The 20984-nt window shown below is 38.4% G+C and overlaps 1 protein-coding gene across 1 annotated transcript in view; it reads left to right on the top strand.

Annotated features, from left to right (window-relative positions):
• The window catches only part of MPP4 (MAGUK p55 scaffold protein 4), a 37930-nt gene extending 16946 nt beyond the window's left edge, over positions 1-20984 (top strand). Inside the window, exons 11-21 of the mRNA XM_004004829.6 lie at positions 1825-1842; positions 2495-2533; positions 4631-4651; positions 8668-8682; positions 9857-9898; positions 10403-10573; positions 11996-12076; positions 15528-15621; positions 16005-16113; positions 17292-17426; positions 20439-20984. Coding sequence (XP_004004878.3) covers positions 1825-1842; positions 2495-2533; positions 4631-4651; positions 8668-8682; positions 9857-9898; positions 10403-10573; positions 11996-12076; positions 15528-15621; positions 16005-16113; positions 17292-17426; positions 20439-20630 — 917 coding nt within the window. The 3' untranslated portion in view covers positions 20631-20984. The remainder of the gene's footprint in view (positions 1-1824; positions 1843-2494; positions 2534-4630; positions 4652-8667; positions 8683-9856; positions 9899-10402; positions 10574-11995; positions 12077-15527; positions 15622-16004; positions 16114-17291; positions 17427-20438) is intronic.

Here is a 20984-nt window from a genome sequence, read left to right as displayed (position 1 = left end):
CTTCCTGCCCAACGGAGGATCTTTAAACGTCCTCATGCCCCAGTGGCCTCCTTGCAGCCGTCTGAAATCCTACCGTAAACATTCATTCCTTGGGATTTAGAAGACTTTTCAGTTCTCAGTTTGTAAAAATGCAAATGTTCTTGTGTCTGACACTTTCAGGGTTCACTCCCCAGCTTGAAGTCCCCTGAGATGTCTATGGCTAGTCCATGCACTGTACATCTACTGGCCAGCAAGGCTGCGTGGTGGCGTAGTGCGTGTGCCTTTGACAAGTAAACGTGGGACTGAATTACTATTCAATGAGTGTAGTTTGTTCACTGCACAGTATTTTCAGATGGCAGTGAGGCAATGGTCAGCAAAGGCATCCACGGTGGCAAACGCTTGTGAACAACTTACTGCCTTAATGAGGGATGTTAGCTTGTAGAGTGCAGCTAGAACCTACTGATCAAGGCCCTTCTGATATGCTCTCTGGCAGCAGTTACAGAAGGGAAAGAGGCACCCCGAGGAGGGAGAGGGGCATGGACATAGATTTGCCCATAGAGAGTTCTCACCCACTTTATTTCTCAGTTCTCTAAGCCAAAAATTCCTATTTTTTTCCTCTTGAAAACATGACAACTATAAAGACATTTTTGGGGAAATAAATTCTTAGAATTCCTTTACACTTGCAATATCTTCATACTACCTTCCAGTTATGGAACCATATTTGACATGGTTATAGTAACAGCTGCAATACTACCTTTTATCTTTTTTCTCTAGTGTAACATTTTATCAGAAACATTTGTCATGATATCATCTTTATGGTGATATTCTAGTTATTTCCCCTGTGCTTTGAAAAAGAGTTTGTTTACCAAACCAGATTGAAGGACTTCTTTAACTCATTTTCCTATTTTGTTTATCAAAGGCATATGGAAATTCGAACTCAGCTTTAATCAGTATCTGGTGACCAGTAGGACCACTTGTTCACGTTTAATTTGCTTGCACAGGCTATGTGCCACTTCTATTAGACTTCTGCAAAGTCCATCTTGAAAAGAGTTTGCAGCTCTGTATTATTATCCTCACATATTTCTGAGTCTAAGAACCCCAGGTATGGAACCCACTGACTTAAAGGATCATTTCTCACAGAGATGTTTTTGATGGAGGACATCATTATCTGAACTATCAAGTCATTTCTTTTTAGTTTTTGGAGATGATGTTACAAATAAATATTTGTAAATATGAAATATCAAAATGAAATATTATTTCATATCATTCTGCTCTGCTTGAAAGTTACTACAGGAAAAAAAAATCTCAGGAAAGGATACTGATTCAGAAGGTGTACACAACTTTATTACTCAAGAGTTATTGAAAAATTCCAAGCATATGTTAGTTTATAGACAGTTACTAAAGAGCTATTTACTGAAGATGCACTGCGGTTGTCATCTCTTTCCCTCCCTCCTTTCTCTCTCTTCTTTCCATCTTTTCTTCCTCTTTCTCTCTTCATTTCTCTTTCTTTCTTTTCATTCAAGGTTTGAGTACTAAAAATATAATGAATGAATAATAAGTGCCTTAATTCAAAATGAGTAGAATGCAACTCTTGCAGAGTTTATTAGGACAGAAGGGAATAGGATTTGCCAGAAACAAACAGATTCCGTTTCCAGCAAGGCTCACGAATGTATTGGTTTCTATAGGATATTCACTTAGCATTTTGTTACTAAGTCTCCACTGAATTTTTAGAGAATAATTTTGGCACTTCACTTTTATTAATGTAGGTAAATTCATCTGATAAATTATAGCATAACATATTGTGCTTTCTCTCTTCTCCCCCATGCTTCAATCATCTGTACCCAGCGATTTCTATGGAAGAAGGTAGGAAACAATATTTGTGGGGAAAAAAGCTTCATTTCCAAAGCCACCTAGAAATTTCCTGTAGCTTTCTTAATTCACTTCATTTCAATTCAGCTATTTAATAAGCTCTTTCTGTGTGCCTAATAGTGTACTAATCACTAATACCCTAATTTATAAAAAGATGTCAGTCAAAAGAAAACATATACAGGGTTTGGGTTACACTGTAAAGAGTTTTGAGTTGAACAATTTTGAAAGCTATATTCTTTTATTCTCATATATATATATATCCCAACTAAAGGTCAAAATAGTTAATCTTATTGGCACATTCCATGTGTATGAGCTTTTCCTGCATTATCTCAATCTTATCCTATACAGTATACATTGTTACTACCCTCATTTATAGATAGAAAATAGAGGTAAAATCATTTGTCCAGCATTCAAAAGCCTATGCTTTTATAATTTTAACCATGTGATGTCCTGTAGCCTCCCATAATATATATATTCATTTAGTACAATAGAGTCCTTTTTATCTGTCCGAGTGAGTGATTGTCGTAAGAATAACATGATATATGATGGTCTGAGTTTCATTGCCATAAGCCTATACATAGGGGATTTTTGCTGTGATAGTAACACGTTTTAATTTCATTTTTTCCCTCTCTATGCTCTTTTATAGACGATGACATGAAGATTGATGAGAAATGTGTGGAAGCAGGTAGCATTTCTTGATAGATTTACTACTAGGAGAGATAGAAAGCAGCTCAACTGTAGATTTTCTGAAGCAGTCAGTCAAAGGACCCATGGGCCTTTTTCTCTGGAAGAAATGTGTAAATAAAATAAGTCCCCACCCCAGCATTTTTCTGTGGTTCTGACGCTCAGAAGGGAAGCACAGCTGGAAGGATGTCTCCATGCTCCAGACCAACCTTTTAGAAAGTGTTCTAGAAAGCAGTATTTTGGAAATGATCACAGAAACACACAGTAGTGCTCTAGTGTTACATTCAGTAACATTCAGGAGAACTATCTAGAACCCTAGATAGTTTCATGCTCTTTGTGAAATACTATGGAATACTGAGATATCAAAATTTTAAAAAGCAAAATATTATTGTTTGATATCATCTTCTGGTAGATTCTAGTACATATCAATAGTCATGTGTTCCAAATTTCTGAGAGATATATTAAAACTCTTCACATTTCTATCCTTACATGTTTTGAAAATTGGGAAAAGATGTTTCAAATTTAGTGGCAAAACTAAGATTGACTCAAGAATCACTAGGATTTTGTTGGAAGACTAAATGGAGAGTCTTTAGTCTGATAAGTGAATGCTTCTTGGCTCTACGGGTTGTTTTAGAAATTAAAGAATGATGTGAAATGTTTAAATACGGAGTATTTCAAAGAGTTACATATATTTCCCAGAACAACTACAGAATAATGTTGACATTATATTTATTCTTCCAAGTATACATTATGGGTGTGTGTTTTTTAACTAGCAGTAATATTCATTTCCTTTCTATAATTTTAATGAAAAGTTTTTATTAGGTTAACCAGTCACATCTTTCAAGTTCAAAAAACTACAAAAGTATATTCAGTAAAATTCCTTCCCTCTTCCTGTTTCCCTACTCAGTTTTCTTTCTTGAGGCAATAAATGCTCTGTTTCTTTGGCATCCCTCTAGACATATACTGTGCAATGATGTATGTTTTTTCCTCTCTCCCGCACACCTCATTCTCACCTCTTTTTTTTTTTCTCACCTCTTTTTAAAACACAAATGCATGTACTCTTTGATGGTATGCTATATACACTGTTCTGTTCCCATTGTTGTTTTTTGTTTTACTTAAAATTGTATCTTTGGAGATGATTCCATCATAATATATAAAAAGCCTCCTCATATTTTTTTAAATAGCTTATTGATTAAGTAAGTTGTTGTGCATTTATATAATCACTTACTGGTAGACATTTGAATTATGTCCAATCTTTTCTATTATAAACAATTTCACACATGAGTAGACCTTAGATGTAGCATCACCAGATTCAAGGATGTATTAGTAATATTGCTCTGTATATAAATTCTAGTTTCTTAACTCTTGAAAGTGAAAGTGAAGTCGCTCAATCGTGTCTGACTCTTTGCAACCTGATGGACTATAGCCCACCAGGCTCCTCCCTCCCTGGGATTCTCCAGGCAAGAGTACTGGAGTGGGTTGCCATTTCCTTCTCCAGGGGATCTTCCCAATGCAGGGATCGAACCCGGGTCTCCTGCATTCCAGGCAGACGCTTTAACCTCTGAGCAACCAGGGCTCTTTAAAACACTAACAATAATCATTTTAACTGATGAGACATTTGCTTTATCTCAGGTATTTTTCAGTCATCCTAAACAACCCTAACCTGTCAAGCTATTTGTATACTCCTTCCCCTCATCCTGCTCCCCTTGCTTGCGGACCTCCAAAGCTTCCGGCAAGCCTCTAGCAGCAAAGCTGTATAACATCCAACCAGATAATGGAGTTTACCATGACATTCCACCTTTCCCTTCCCTCTGAGTCTCTTTTTAATCTTATTTATCCTTTTCTATTTTATGATTTTATTTATTTTAAGCTCCTGCTTGTATCCCTTCTTGTCATCACAGCCCAGCTGCTTATATATCTCATTTAAGGCTTTATTGCCACAGACACACCCCTGAGTTGGCCTTGGTTTAGGAAAAGCATTTTAAAAGTGTTACGTGTGCAGAAACATAGGGTCAGGGAATTAGACTGCTGAACTATAGACTTGCTATGGATAGTAACATAACTACACTTTTGTTTTGCCTCCATGGAAAAACAACAGATGAAGAAACATTTGAATCTGGTAAGTAAGATGCGACTTAACTGAACTGAACTGAACTGAACTGAAGTAAGACGTGAATATTTGGTACTGGTTTATAAATGTATTATCCAAATTTTGGTATACATTAAACACTTTTTAGGGATGTGAATAAATACATCAATGGTATGGTTGTGAGATATAGTAAACTTCACCTTAAGAGGCACTTCTCATTAGGAACATTTTGGAACCCTCTGGGATCACTGTTTTGGTTTTCATATTGATTGGGGGCACTACTGGCCTTCAACTGCTGGGAGTTGGGAATGCCAGGTGAGCTGCTGAGTGTGAGACCATCCTGCACCATCTCCTGAATGTCCTGCTGGACAAAACTCATTGCAAATCTGAGTAAGTAATTCTTTAATACACAATAGTGATATAAGGTTTCACAAGATGTAATATGAAAAGCTCATTGGTTTAGAAGAGTGTCATTATGGAGACAGATATTTAAACAGAATAAAGACATTACCTTGAAAGTGTTGAATAATTTATTCCACACATGCTGTCTAATCTATACTGATAGAAAATAAACTGGAAAGTAAGGTATCTATACTAAATCAATTATTTTCTTTAACATGTTATTGTCATTATTGATGACACATGGTTTCATCCAATATCTGGTCCTCAAAGTACTATTGACCTTGTTAGTTAAAAAAAAAGAAATCCCACAGAATATTTAGGCATTGGCAACCTTCGGGAGCGTGTTAACCTTGCTCACCCTCTTCTAGTGTATGATGTCTCATTTTCTTCACTTCATCAGCCTATAATTACTTTGGCATACGTTACATCTACTTCACTTATCTCAAGTTCCCCCTTTCCCATATATCCAAATAAATCTAATCTGTTACTATTTATCAGAACATGTTTTTTTTCGAGTGTCCACTTATGACTTTGCTCCTCTATTTTTCTCTACTTCATAGTAGGACTATTTTCTGATCTTCTTACTTCCTTTAAAGCCATGCTTCTTCAGTATAGGTAGGTATAAGCATCATAAGAGTACTGGAGTGGGTTGCCATTTCCTTCTCCAGGGGATCTTCCCTACCCAGGGATCGAACCTGGGTCTCCTGCATTGCAGGCAGATTCTTTACCAACTGAGCCACTAGGGGAGCCCTCAATATAGGTAGGTATAGGCAACTAATAGTTTCTCATGTCTAATAGAGAAGTCATTCCCAAAGATTTATATTTTGAAATATATACTTTTAAAAAATACAGACTTTTAAAATATAAATCACTTCCTTTTACTTTCTTTATATTCCAGTTTGAGCATTGCATAACCCACTCCAGTATTCTTGCCTGGAGAACCCCACGGACAGAGGAGCCTGGCAGGCTACAGCCCTTAGGATCTCAAGAGTCAGACACGGCTGAAGTGACAGCACACACGCATGCAGAGCATTGCACTGGTTTTTAAAAGTTATATGTGTTAGATTATATCTGTGGATTTCACTTTATAAGAGGAGAGAGATTGCTGTATATATATTAGTTATGAAAGAGACAGCATTGAGGCAGATGGAGCTTGGAAACTCCTCACCTAAATTATTTACCACTTATGTTCTTTCTAACTTTCCTGTTTTCAACTAGATAATTGGCCTGTTAGGGGTGATTTAATGATCTACACTTGGTTCAGTGTTTGGGACTGGTTTAATGCTTAATTCCTCTGGATTATAGTCATCCTTCTTTGTTCTGTTCAGCTTGTCATTTTGCTGGAGACACTCTGCATGCCAAAGTTGCAGCTGAGGCTTAGAGGCACTTGAGACATCTGTGAAAGGAAAGGCAGTGTTGCAGTGGTCAAACCCATGGACTGGAGGCTGAATGTCCAAGCATGAATTCTGGCCCATTACTCGCTAACTGGGGGGCTCCTCTGTCACTTAACCTCTCTGCCCTTCAGGTTATTGTTGTTATTGTTCAGTAGCTAAGTCATGTCCAACTCTTTGCAACCCCATGGACTGTAGCGCGTCAGGCTCCTCTGTCCTCCACTGTCTCCCAAAGTTTGCTCAGACTCATGTCCATTGAGTTGGTGATGCCATCTAACTATCTCATCTTCTGTCACCCTCTTCTCCTTTTGCCTTCCATCTTTCCAGGCATCAAGGTCTTTTCTAATGAGATGGCTCTTCGCATCAAGTGGCCAAAGTATTGGAGTTTCAGCTTTGGCAACAGTCCTTCCAATGAATATTCAGGACTGATTTCCTTTAGGATTGACTGATTTGATCTCCTTTCAATCCAAGGGACTCTCGAGAGTCTTCTCCAACACTGCAGCTCAAAAGCATTAATTCTTTGGCACTCAGCCTTCTTTATGGTCCAGCTCTCACATCTGTACATGACTACTGAAAAACCATAGTTTTGAGTCGTCGGACCTTTGTCAGTAAAGTAATATCTCTGCTTTTTAATATGCTGTCTAGCTTGGTCATAGTTTTTCTTCCAAGGAGCAAGCGTCTTTTAATTTCAAGGCTGCAGTCACTGTCTGCAGTGATTTTGGAGCCCAAGAAAATAAAATCTGTCACTGCTTACACTTTTTCCCTTTCTATTTGCCATGAAGTGATGGGACTGGATGCCATAATCTTAGTTGTTTTAATGTTGAGTTCTAAGCTAGTTTTTCACTCTCCACTTTCACCCTCATCAAGAAGCTCTTTAGTTTTTCTTCATTTTCTGGCATTAGAGGGGTATCATCTGCATATTTAAGGTTGTTGATATTTCTCCCAGCAATCTTGATTCCAGCTTGTGATTCATCCAGCCCAGCATTTCACATGATGTACTCTGCATGTAAGTTAAATAAGCAGGGTGACAATATACAGCTTTGACATACTCCTTTCCCAATTTTGAACCAGTCCATTGTTCCATGTCTGGTTCTAACTGTTGCTTCTTGACCCACATATAGGTTTCTCAAGAGACAGGTAAGGTGATCTGGCATTCCCATCTCTTTAAGAATTTTCCACAGTTTATCCTTCAGGTGCCCCATGTCTAAAGTGAGAAAAATTGAACATAAGTGCATGAAGGTTAGCCAGAATTATTACAAAGAAATATAGGGGCAGTCAGCAGTCAGTTCTCTGCTAGAACTGCAGAGGAAAGCATGCAGCTGCCCTTTGTTACGGTAGAGCAGTCCTTCTAGACTCCTCTTGCTTGAAAGAGTGAGAACGCTCAAGTACATTCTGAATCCTTCTCACTTAGGAGCTCAATTAAGGAACAACTGGCTCCAGGCTGGCATTTTTTTTCTAAGATGCTTAATTCTGTTCCTTGAGCACTTAATGGGCAGTTAAGTTTCTTGTTTTGTCCCCAACTTGTCTCTGAATGAAGTATCATGTGACCTCTTTGAATACCTCTGGATGGTATAGTCTAATTAGGAATTCAGTTTACACACACACACACACACACACACACACACTCTCTCTCTCTCTCTCTCTCTCTCTCTCTCCCCCCTGCCAAAAAAAAAAAAAAAAACAAATAAAAACAGGGATGATAGATGTTTCAAGATGTCTAGAAAACAAAGAAAAGAGTACGCTCTGTGTTTAGTTACACCTGTCTTCAAGGGGCCAGCTGGAGGTGGAGTATGTACCTGGGCCTGGGATGGGTAAGGAATGAGGATGGTGTGGCTAAGGCCGCCAGTGCCCCTTCCACCACTTCCTCCACATCACAGGGTTGCAGGCAGATGGCCTCTGGCAGAGAAAGGGAGAGAAGGCTCACATCAGTTGACTTCCTATAATTTCTCTCTTTCAATCCCCATCTGTGCCAGCCGGGTAGAGGGAAGTCTGCATGGATAGAGGGCCTTCGAGGAGAGCTGAGATGAGCAGCTTTCAGGAAGTTAGAGTCTGCTGGGCAGCAGACACAGGTCCAGGGAGTTTCTGAGTCTGGTTTGTGTGCTGTTCATCTTGCCCAGCTCACAGCTTTCTCTAAGGGTAACACGAATGCCTCACTTGTGTCATTTGTTTGTTATTTGTCTTTAGTTTGCCAACTTGATCTCCTCAAAGGCTTAACTTTTTCATGTCTGTTTCTTAACTCACCGAAACATCCAGAGGAACTTTCAGAAGGTAACTAACTATTCATTTTCATGTCCTTGGTACGCCAAATAGAGCTATGTTTGAGATCTTTCAAACATGCCTCAACATGAATACTTCACTGGAAATGTTTAAGATATGATATTTTAAGGATGAAATCAATTATGACATAATCAATGTCATAGAAAATATATTTAAATGAACAATGAAAGTAGTTGGTTTTATGACTATATCCCTAAGTAAACATTTTCTTTCAAACTTATTGTCAATTTTAAGTTAGGAAAATGTGCTTGCTTACCAGAAGATGGAATTGATACTTGTGTGTTTTCTTTATATTTTAAAATGTGTGTTTAAACACCAAAGTTAAGAAAGATCTATGTCATTTCATTCTATGAATAAATGCTCTTTCTATATTATTTCAATGATCAGAACAGAGTTGTATAAGTGAAAAGGAATACGTTAGTAAGAAGTAATTTCAAATGACAGTTTTATAACATTTTTCACCATAGTTTTGGATAATTTTTCTGAGACCCCAGTGGAAGCAGAGACAGAAGTTTAAACTAGCTCTAGATGTTACTAGTAGGCACAGTTTCCCACTCTTTTGTCTCTCAGAGTCAGAAAGAATTTGCATCTATTAAGCAAATACTAATTTTCTACAGAATGAACCATTTCATAAGGGAAGAAATAACATCCCATTTCTAACACAGAAATTAATTATTGGGCCTACAGAACACCATATTTATGAGTTAAAGCCAAAACCAGTTTATATGTTTCCTTTTTAAAAAATCAGTTTTCCTTGGGAACATTTATTTTATTTTATTTTATTTTTATTTTTTTTATTTTTTTAATTTTAAAATCTTTAATTCTTACATGCGACTTGGGAACATTTAAAAATGTATACCCAAATATATGTTTTCACTATGACTCAGTATTTCTTATAACTTTTAAGAAGCCTATAATAGATTTTTTTTTCCAACTATACTAGACAGAATATATCCAGTGTGTTGCTAAATTTCTGGAGCATGTCTCTATATAGTTCAGCGCATGTGATAAAATGGAAAGTGCTTAGGACAGTTTTGACTACTGAAATAGTGTCACTTGAAGATTCAAAGATTTATTTATTTAAAGATTTATTTCATGTACCCCTTCTAAGTAGACTTCTCTTTCCCCTTCACATATTCTGTTCCTGCCATTTGCTGTGTTCCAGACAAGGAGGAATTTGTTGGCTATGGTCAGAAGTTCTACATTGGTAGGTAATGATTAATAAAAGGTGGTTCTTTGTCACTTGCTAAGTTATATTCATACCATTATGGATAAGCCTGGCTCTTATGAAAGCTTCTTTTGCTGATGGGTGTTCTCAAACTGGTTTCTTTTTTTTTTTTTTTAACTAGTCAGTGGCCCCATTTTTTTTTTATTTTAAAAGCTCCCAGATGATTCCAGTATGCATCCAGGCCTGGGGACCAACATTCTGCTTTCCAGACCCTGCAGCCTTTCTACTGCTTCCTATCTTCTACCTTCAGACACACATATGTCAACTCTTTCCTGGACTTCCCTGGAGGTCCCTCTGTTAAGACTCTGCCCTTCCTCTGCAGGGGGGCACGTATTCCATCCCTGCTCGGAGAACTAAGGTGCCACGTAAAAAAATAAAATGGACTGTTTCGAATCACAGTCACTGCCTGTTTCTCCAGGCGAGAGGCAGGAAGCGAGTTCCCTGGCCCTGGATCTCACTGTCCCTCCGTTTCCACCCTGGCAGCGGGTTTCCGCCGCAGCATGCGCTTGTGCCGCCGCAGGGCCCACCGAAGCCAGCTGCGCGCCCCGGAATGCGGCGCCAGCAGCTGCGCCGGCGCGGTGGGCGCCCCGTACGAGGAGGTGGTGAGATACCAGCGACGCCCCACGGACAAGCACCGCCTCATCGTGCTCGTGGGTATGTGCCGAGGGCAGTCTCCCCATCCGCAGCGAGGTTCCCCTGCCTTCATTAGTCTTGCACTGGGCGTAGTAGTAAAAGTAGGACTCTGTGGGTCTGCATATTTTTTTTTTTAAAGACAAAACCGTTTTTTAATGTGTGTTTATAAATAGAACGTTATTAATTACGCTTTTAATGTCTACAGTTGAATGTGGTATGCCAAGGTGTATATGAACCTGTGTAACAACAAGGTGTGATATGATGAGGTTATAACTACGATTTTTTTTTGTCCTGTTTAGAATTTCTTTTAGAAGCATGGATGAGATGTTTCCCATCCCCCACCCACCATCATTAGTCTATATTAGGAACAAAAATGCTTAAGATCCATTTGTCTAAGAAGTGTGTAACTGTCTCCTTTAGGAGAGTTTCTAAAAAGCTTCTGGACTGTATCTTTGGTGCTAAAGAGCAGGGCAAATATAGCACTGGGATGACCTGCCTTGTGACCCAGATGTCTACAAAGCTGGTCCCTGCCATGGTAGTTGCTGTTCAGTCACTCAGTTGTGTCCACCTCTTTGTGACCCCATGGACTGCAGCACACCAGGTTTCCCTGTCCGTCACCATCTCCTGGCGCTTGCTCAAATTCATGTCCATTGAATCAGTGATGCCATCCAGCCACCTCTTCCCCTGGGTCCCCTTCTCCTCCTGCCCTCAGTAGCAGTAACTTCCTCTTGCTGCCGTCTCCTCTGTGTATCCCAGCTGTGGTGAAGGCAGGCCCCTTTGAAGCAGAACAACATACCTCATAGCCAGGACCAGCTACAGAATTTTCAGGACACAGAGCAAAATGAAAACCCAAAAGCCCCTTATTCAAAAATGAAGACAATCTGTGTGGCAAAAGAAGAGCATTAAGCCAAGTGCAGCATCCTAAGCGTGGGCTTGTGGCTTGCACAGTTCTCTGCCCATGAAGCCAGCCCTGCCTTCACTTGCACATGGGGGTGTTGACTTCTCCACTTGTGGTCAGGGATGTGTCCCTGAATTCTATCATTGTGGAAGCCAGTTTCTGGGTTGTGCTGTGATAGGAACTTCATGGGAAGAGGAAAGGCAGCTTGTCTCGAATGATCTGACATGAGGCTAGAGACTTCTCAGAGTAGCCAACATTAGGCAGTGTTCCTGGGTGACACGTTCCTGCAATTCCCTACTTCTTTTCTGAAAGTGTGGGTTACTCCACAGGTCATCAGATGAAGTATGGGTTACTCCACAGGTCATCAGGAAAATTCCCAAGAATTTTCCGGGGTTATTTCAATTCATGGGAATGGAAGTTATGTTATTTTCCCTGCAAAAACATGTGCTCTCAAGTGTCTTCAGCGGAAGGATCAAAGTGATGGTTTCACCACGTACCTCTGCTTATCCGCTTCTAATCATTTCCATATATGATGTTTTGTTTAGGACCTTCTGGTGTTGGAGTAAATGAACTGAGGAGACAACTTATTGAACTTAATCCTGACCGTTTTCAAAGTGCTGTGCCACGTACGTTTACTTTTTCTTTCATAGGGGTTCATACTGGAGTAAGATTTTCTTTTTACAGGTGCAAAAAGATCTGCACATGTACTGATCTCAACTATTTTATACCATCTTTGTTGTAAGAATGTAAGACACAGATAGTCTTCAGCATTTCTAACCAAACTTATTTTAATAGAGGAAATTGACTTACTAGCATGTAGCTAGCTAGCTAGGCTTTTGAAAAGTAAATCTTTTTTTTCCATTGCTTAGCGATCATATACATAACCTTTTAGGAAAACTAAATATTTAATAATAATGGCTAGCATTCATTCAATATTTATAATCCTCCCGGGAGTGTGCTTGGCTCTTTGAAAGCTTTATCATATTTTTTATTTTAATATATGCACATATAATTTTAAATCAACTATAGACAGGCAAGTCTGGTGTGCTGCAGTTCATGGGATCGCAAAGAGTTGGACACGACTTAGCGACTGACCAAAAAGAACAATAACTATTGTACCATCCAAGGTGAAGGAGCCTGTGGATGTGGGTGCTTCCCCTTTACCTCAGGGCAAGAGAGAAGAAGTTAGGAAAACCACTTAAAGAGCTTAATATGTGTTTCGTGCTTTTGGGAATCAGAATTATATCTGGAATATCTAAAGCATGCGAGTTTAGAAGTGGCCAAAGGCTGTTTGGGGGAGGTAGCTGCCATTTTGAGTCTGTCACTGCAAAAGAGCTGGAATTTTTTTTCCCCCAAAGACCAGATCTGGGTGGATAATGTGGAAGAAAGTCTGCCTGGGGTTGTCTTGGTTCCTGCCCAAGAGGAAGCGTCAATGAAAGGAGACCAAACCTGAAGCCCTGGGTACCTGAGGGTGTGGAAGAAATCACAAATGACTAGGTGGAATAGAGATGGATTTGAGATATCCAGTAGTGGTGGTAGAGAGGTAGGCTTTGCAAAATAATCCACTGAATCCTCTGGGAGATTAAGAGCCAGATTTAAACATCTGCTAAGTCTAAAAGGAGCCATGAGAAGCCAGCATCAGCATCAGTTAAGTAAGAGTTTTCCTGCCCTGCTTGCTCCTCCTCTCTCTCTGCGCTTAGGTTTGGAGAGTTATAAAACTGGAGGAGCAGTAGGAATGCAATGAAAGGGAAGAGAAGAGAATCAAGCTCCCTCTCCTGATTTCTGCCTTCTCTGATGTCAGGCTTCCCTTGGTGTAGCAAGTCTGAGCCAGCTGTGGGGAGAAGAAGCCTGAAATATAAATAAAGTTCATAATTTTGATTATTACATGGAAACAGAATTGAAATTATTGAGACTGAGTTTCAGGCATAAATGATATTGAACCTTTTTTTAAAAACAAACAAACCTAAGAGTAATCAGAAGAATTTGAGAATTCTATCCAGGGCCGAACAAATGAAGTTGTTTTATGATCACATCCCATAGGTTGTGCTTTCCAAGTACTGTTTACCTATGTAAGAATGGGCACTACAAAGCAAAAACTAATAAAGAAATCACCACTTGCAATAATCTGGATAAAAATAAAATGCCCACAGAATGTAGAATTGTATGTTGTCTGGATAACCATCATTCAAAATGGGAATATGTTGCCCATATTTTGCTCTTTAAATTGAGCAAACAGTTTTAAGCTCAGAATGAACACCTCAAGTCATGCACCAATTCACAGACCTTAGCCTACCATATATAAGATAGTAGGATAGAAGCCAAGGAGAAGGGGTTATCTTGGGCTGATAGTAACATAATTTTCTATCACCTGAGAATTAGATTTTTTTTCAGTACAAAGCTATAGGGGGGTAGCATAACTGTAGGAACTCTGAGGAACTAAAGAGAGGCTTGAATAAAGAAAAAAATTTTGCTTTTTGAGCTTCTTGAAATGTTCAGTTAATTCAGTTCAGTAGCTCAGTCATGTCCGACTCTTTGCAACCCCATGGACTGCAGCACGCCAGGCCTCCTTGTCCACTGCCAACTCCCAGAGTTTACTCAAATTGATGTCCATTGAGTCGGTGATGCCATCCAACCATCTCATCTTCTGTCATCCCCTTCTCTTCCTGCCTTCAATCTTTCCCAGAATCAGGGTCTTTTTAAATGAGTCAGTTCTTTGCATCAGGTGGCCAAAGTATTGTATCTTGAAATGTTGGGAACTCCTTTCATCATTTAGGGTCTATTTCAAGTTCCTTTTTGGTCATTTCCATGTGTTGGTATCATCATCTGATCTATTGATCTATTTCATCTTTCAACTTTATCAAATGTAAATATACATCTTTTATGAACAAGGAGAATTTATTGTAATGCAGGTTAAGGGACTAGCAGCTTTATAGTTTATACAGGTCACAAAGCTAGAACCATGTCTTATTCATCTTTGTGTTCTAAGAAATTAATATGATAGCTGGAATATAGGCACTCAGTATATGTTAGTTGAACAAATGGGTAAGCAGACTAGAATCACTTTTAGGTAGTCAGTGAACTCCTGTGTTCTATACCAGGTACTATTTAGGCTGAAGAATCTATGAACAACGTGGTCATATCAAAGAATCAGATTGAATCTAGACTCTACCAATCTTTTCTTTCTGGAGATCCCTAAAACTGATCACCAGCTTACTTGGATGTTAATGTATCTGAGCAAGACTACAGAGTGTCAGGGCTTTATTTCAAATCTGACACAATCTGCTGTGGTAGAAGAGATTAGTTTGGGAAGAGTCAGGACACCTAGGTGCTTGTTTACAACTTTGGTTTTCATTAGTTTTATTCACATGAGCAAGTTAGTTACTTTCTGAAATCTTTAGTTACTTATCAGTAAGCTACAGATAACAGCATTTCACCTAGCTAGGAATATGAAGGATGAAATGAGATCTTGGGAGATGCATTATCTAAACGTAAGATATTGCTGGTTTCACCACCTGAGGGCCTTTAGGCACCTTGTGTGTGCATGCTCAGTCATGTCTGACTCTTTGTGATCCCATGGACAATAGCCAACCAGGCTTTCCTGTTCATGGGATATTCCAGTCAAGAATACTGGAGTAGGTCGACATTTCCTCTTCCAGGGGATCTTCCCAACTCAGGGATTGAGCCCACGTCTCCTGTGTCTCCTGCAGTGCAGGTGCATTCTTTACCACTGAGCCACCTGGGAAGCCCTTAGGCACCATGGGGCTCACAAATAACTTACCACTTCCTGTCCTGATGTAACAGCAAGAGTTCCTTTATAGCCTCTTTAGGCTTAAATACGATATATTCTGGTCTAGTCTACACCACAAACACTTAACAAAGGTTTATGATTAGCTCATTTTGATATGGGAACTTCTACTTTCTTATCACCAATCAGGCTCCCTTATTTTGTTCTAGCATTTTATTTATCTGCTTATGTATTAATATATTTATTTTGATCATCTTTATCCAAATGCATATGGGTAATAAGTCCAAACATTTTGTAGATTCTAAAATCTTAAAAATTCCCTATTTTGACAGATACTACTCGTTCCAAAAAGAGTTATGAAATGGATGGTCGTGAGTATCACTATGTGTCAAAGGAAACATTTGAAAGCCTCGTGTACAGTCACAGGTAAGCTAGACATTCGGAATCTGGTTCTCTCCTCTCGTTGTTTTATACTTAAAATAGATCTCTTATTTTCATGCTTTGTCCCAAACTTCTGGGACACATTTTTTTAATTCTGAAAAATTAAGTAAGAAAATGTATATTGATTTACTAGTACACTAACTCATTGAGTTTGGAGAAGGAGCTGAACTGAGTTGCAAATTTCAGAGAATTTGGAGTAGTTAAGTCTTATATCTCCTAATATATATTTTTCCTGTTGAATATCCACTAATTCATTTATCAAGATCCACATATTTTACTCTCTTCTGTTGGGATTTATCTCTGTGTTATTGCTAATAATAATTTCACCTGTACAAACAGTTCTTGTTGTCTTTATCTCACCCTTGCAGAATGCTCGAGTATGGTGAGTACAAAGGCCACTTGTATGGCACGAGTGTGGATGCTGTTCAAGCAGTCCTTGATGATGGAAAGATCTGTGTTATGGACCTAGAGCCTCAGGTGGGTCTGTGGTGGAATATTTCCCTTCTCCCCAAAGTAATGAATGCATGCCATCCATTCTTTGCACATGCTTTCTTCTGTTAGGATAAGACTACTTCCCATATATAAGGACCAGGGTCTTACTTGAAAAATCAATTGTCATTATCTTGTCTTTTTAGTTGGGGGGAAAAGAAATCTAGTTTCTCAGACCTGCGCCCCCCCCCCAAAAAAAAAGCAGCAACAACAGAAAATAAAATTTAAAAAAAATTAAAAAAAAAAAAAACGAAGTGAAAAACCCCCAGAAATGAGCAGACAACCATAAAGAAAACTGAGGATCTTTTTTATTTTTTTAAGGTAACTTCTTGTGGAGGGAATGAAATGTTGCTTTATGTAAGGGGATGAGGTTCCGATGTTCTATCAATAGCTGTCTCCCTGAGACCATATGTGGAATAGAGCAGGAGTGAGTGAGTTGAGGTGAGATAAAGAACATACAATGTGTTGTCAAAATTTTTATGAACCTTGTGTTTACTTTATGTTTTCTGTAGTCACGTAAAAATAATACCTTGTATGCTAATCAGAGGACAAGAGGGTTGTTCTCTCTTGGATTGAAGCTGTGGTCAGCATGAGGATGTCAGTATGATCTGTTAGGAGACAGTGGCAAGAGGAAAGGGAAGTGAGGGGGACCTGATTGGCCTTGAGAGTTGAGTCTGTCTTTGTCTTTTGCCCATGAGATCATGTGTAGAATCCTATTCTCAGGTTTCAATAAGGGTGTCATGGCTAGTAAGAGGAAGAGCCAGGATTTGAACTTAATTTTGATTCCAGAACTCCATCTCTTAATTATTAAAATGTCTTTTAGAGTTGAGGACTTGGGAGCACATGAGAATATACTCTGGCTAAAAATAACTGCTAATATATGGTCTTAGAAATTTTGAGAACATTCATGTTGACTCTAGAAAATTAGGACTTATGTTTTTAGATTCTCAGTTTAATATTCTCTCGAGATATTTCAGCTACTAGGGCTTCTTTTTTTCTCATTTTTTTCTTCATTATTGTTTTCCCCAAACTTTATTTCTTATTTGTACTGGGATAGAGCTGATTAACAATGTTGTGGTAGTTTCAGATGGACAAGGAAGGCACTCAGCCATACATATCTATGTAAGGACTTCTGTTTTAAATGTGTATTTAATTTTTCTGTGTAGGGTATTCAAGTGGCTCGAACCCAAGAACTGAAGCCCTATGTCATATTTATAAAGCCATCTAACATGAGTTGTATGAAGCGATCTCGGAAAAATGCCAAGATTATTACAGACTACTTTGTGGACATGAAGTTCAAGGTAAGATACAGAGGAGATAGATGAGTATATTATTTTTTCCCCAGTCAGAAAATTACTGTATTATTCCACAGTATCCCTATATTAAGGAATGTGATTTTTGTTTCTAATGAATATTACCCTTATGAGTTATCCTTATTGAATGTCATTTATAGATATTAAAATAAAGTTTAATAACTACTCTTATTTTTCTCCTCTTTTTGGGTCTAGCTTTAAAAGAAAAGGCCCTCAAGTCACAGTTTGCAAAACCACACAGAAATTGGGTTTGTGTACTTAGAATGGATTATTTATTTTGCAAAGTATTTGAATTTACTTTAAAATACATACAGATGGCTAACAAACACATGAAAAGGTGCTCAACATCACTCATTATCAGAGAAATGCAAATCAAAACCACAATGAGGTACCATTTCACGCCAGTCAGAATGGCTGTGATCCAAAAGTCTATAAACAATAAATGCTGGAGAGGGTGTGGAGAAAAGGGAACCCTCTTACACTGTTGGTGGGAATGCAAACTAGTACAGCCACTATGGAGAACAGTGTGGAGATTCCTTAAAAACTGGAAATAAAACTGCCTTTTGACCCAGCAATCCCACTGCTGGGCATACACACCAAGGAAACCAGAAATGAAAGAGACACATGTATTCCAAAGTTCATCGCAACACTGTTTATAATAGCCAGGACATGGAAGCAACCTAGATGTCCATCAGCAGACGAATGGATAAGAAAGCTGTGGTACATATACACGATGGAACATTACTCAGCCATTAAAAAGAATACATTTGAATCAGTTCTAATGAGGTGGCTGAAACTGCAGCCTATTATGCAGAGTGAAGTAAGCCAGAAAGAAAAACACCAATACTGTATACAAACACATATATATGGAATTTAGAAAGATGGTAATGATAACCCTATATATAAGACAGCAAAAGAGACACTGATGTATAGAATAGTATTTTGGACTCTGTGGGAGAGGGCGAGGGTGGGATGATTTGGGAGAATAGCATTGAAACATGTATATTATCATATGTGAAATAGATTGACAGTCCAGGTTTGATGCATGAGACAGGGTGCTCGGGGGTGGCGCACTGGATGACCTAGAGGGATGAGATGGGGAGGGAGGTGGGAAGTGGGGTTCAGGATGGGGAACACATGTACCCCCATGGCAGATTCATGTCAATGTATGGCAAAACCACTAGAATATTGTAAAGTAATTAGCCTCCAATTAAAAAATAAATAAATTTATATTTAAAAAAGTAAATCTGAAAAATAAAATAATTGATTATATCATCTATTATATGAGATCTCTTTATAAATATATTAAAACATAAAAGATGTTTATTAATAATTATAGTAATAATAGAGGGGCCAGGCCAGGTGGGATTAATCAGTGATTTTCCCATATATATGTATAGTTTTAATTAAATATACTTTAAATATTTTAAGTCATAACATACACTCAGTAAGGTGTATAAATCTTAAGTGTACGGTTCAAAGAATCTTTTACAGTGTGTATGCACCCAGGTAACCATCATCTAGATCAAGACATTATATCCACTTGGGTGTGCATGCACGTGCACGTGTGTGTGTGTGTGTGTGTGTGTGTGTGTGTGTGGTAAAAAGCATATAACATAAAATAAGACTTACCATCTTGCTCATTTTAAGTGTACAGTTATGTTAATTCTGTTCATATAGTGAGGCAGATCTCCAGAACTTTTTAAACTTGTAAAACAAGGTAAATATATGGATTACTTCATGAATTTGCATGTCATCCTTGAGAAGGGGCCATGCAAATCTGCTGCTGCTGCTGCTGCTGCTAAGTCACTTCAGTCATGTCCGACTCTGTGCGACTCCATAGACAGCAGCCCACCAGGCTCCCCCATCCCTGGGATTCTCCAGGCAAGAACACTGGAGTGGGTTGCCATTTCCTTCTCCAATGCATGAAAGTGAAAAGTGAAAGTGAAGTCGCTCAGTTGTGTCCGACTCTTAGCGACCCCATGGACTGCAGCCTACCAGGCTCCTCTGTCCATGGGATTTTCCAGGCAAGAGTACTGGAGTGGGGTGCCATTGCCTTCTCCGATGCTAATCTTCTACATCATTCCAATTTTAGTATATGTGTTGCTGAAGTGAGCATGAGTTATCTTTGTATTATCCTTTACCTCTCATTATTTTTATCTTCATTATTTTTTCAAAGGCTACTGTATGGAAGTTTGATTCTCCAGTTAGCATTTCAAACAGTGGAGTCTATGGATATGTTCTCTGAGTCTTAATTAAATTCTGTTCTCAGTTTCATGGCGATCTGAAAAGTTAACAAGATTGTTTCTAGGTCTTGTGTATGGTCACCTTGTAAAGGAGTACTGCCATAAGATCTCAGTGCCCATGTTTATATTTGTATTTATGACAAGTTGTACTAATTATTGTAGACAAATAAGAAAATAATAGCAATGAATTTAATGTATTAGTGCCAAGTGAAGGCCAAATGATCTTGACTAAATAAACTTTCACAGTCATAGAAGTAGACAATATTATAGGTGAAGTCAGTCATCATGAAGAGTAATTTAGAAATGCCTCATTTGAAGAACCATGTCGTACCATCATGTTCAAAGTGGCCATTTGTGTCTACAAAATAATGTCATTCTTATCAGATTAATGTTCATTTGAAATTTATGTTTAATTTTTATTTATATTTAACTGATAAAATTTCTTTGGTTTTATGTTGTATGTGGTTTGAGAGCTCCAAGTGTTTAGATAATAGAATAAGATAATTTAAGTCCAAATAGGAAGTTGAGAGGATTGGTTGTCTACAAACTATTAACTCAACTTTATGAAAACTTGGTGTGGGAGACAGTAAGTAAGACTAAACACAGAAATATAAGTTTTGTGGTTTAGAGTGGAGAACATTTACATGACCTGTTTTTATAAACAGCTACAGTTCTGAGTATAACAACATAACTGCCTGTTATTTCTATTCATCTCATTAAGTTTGCTATTTGTATTTTTCTATGTTTCCTAAAGGATGAAGATCTACAAGAGATGGAGGATTTAGCCCAAAAAATGGAGACTCAGTTTGGCCAGTTTTTTGATCATGTGATTGTGAATGACAACTTGCAAGAGGCACGTGCCCAGTTGTTGTCTGCAGTTCAGAAGGCTCAGGAGGAGTCTCAGTGGGTACCAGCAACGTGGGTTTCCTCTGATACAAAATCTTAAAGAGGCCTTCTGCTTAATACTGGAGTTTTAACAATGTTCACCTGTTCCCTAGAGCTGGAAAAACAGCTACAATCTAAAACATCGGTGTCATATTTGCTCTATTATAATATGTGCAACTGCAAAAGTGCTGCAGTTTGTTCATCTTATTTGGAAGAAATTTGTATGGTTATGTAGAGTTATCTCTTTGGATTTCAGGGGAAAAAATGTTTTCCTTTACCTTATATGCAGCAATTGGTAGGGAACAATGTTAAGTCACCGAATATGAGGACCTTTCATAGATTTCACGTGGCCTTTGTGTGATTCAGATAAAAAAGAGCTTTCCTAAATAAAATACGTTGTATTTAATTTCAGAAA

Source organism: Ovis aries, chromosome 2, assembly GCF_016772045.2.
Source record: "Ovis aries strain OAR_USU_Benz2616 breed Rambouillet chromosome 2, ARS-UI_Ramb_v3.0, whole genome shotgun sequence".
Taxonomy (NCBI): domain Eukaryota; kingdom Metazoa; phylum Chordata; class Mammalia; order Artiodactyla; family Bovidae; genus Ovis; species Ovis aries.
This window is presented reverse-complemented; position numbering and strand designations above follow the sequence as displayed.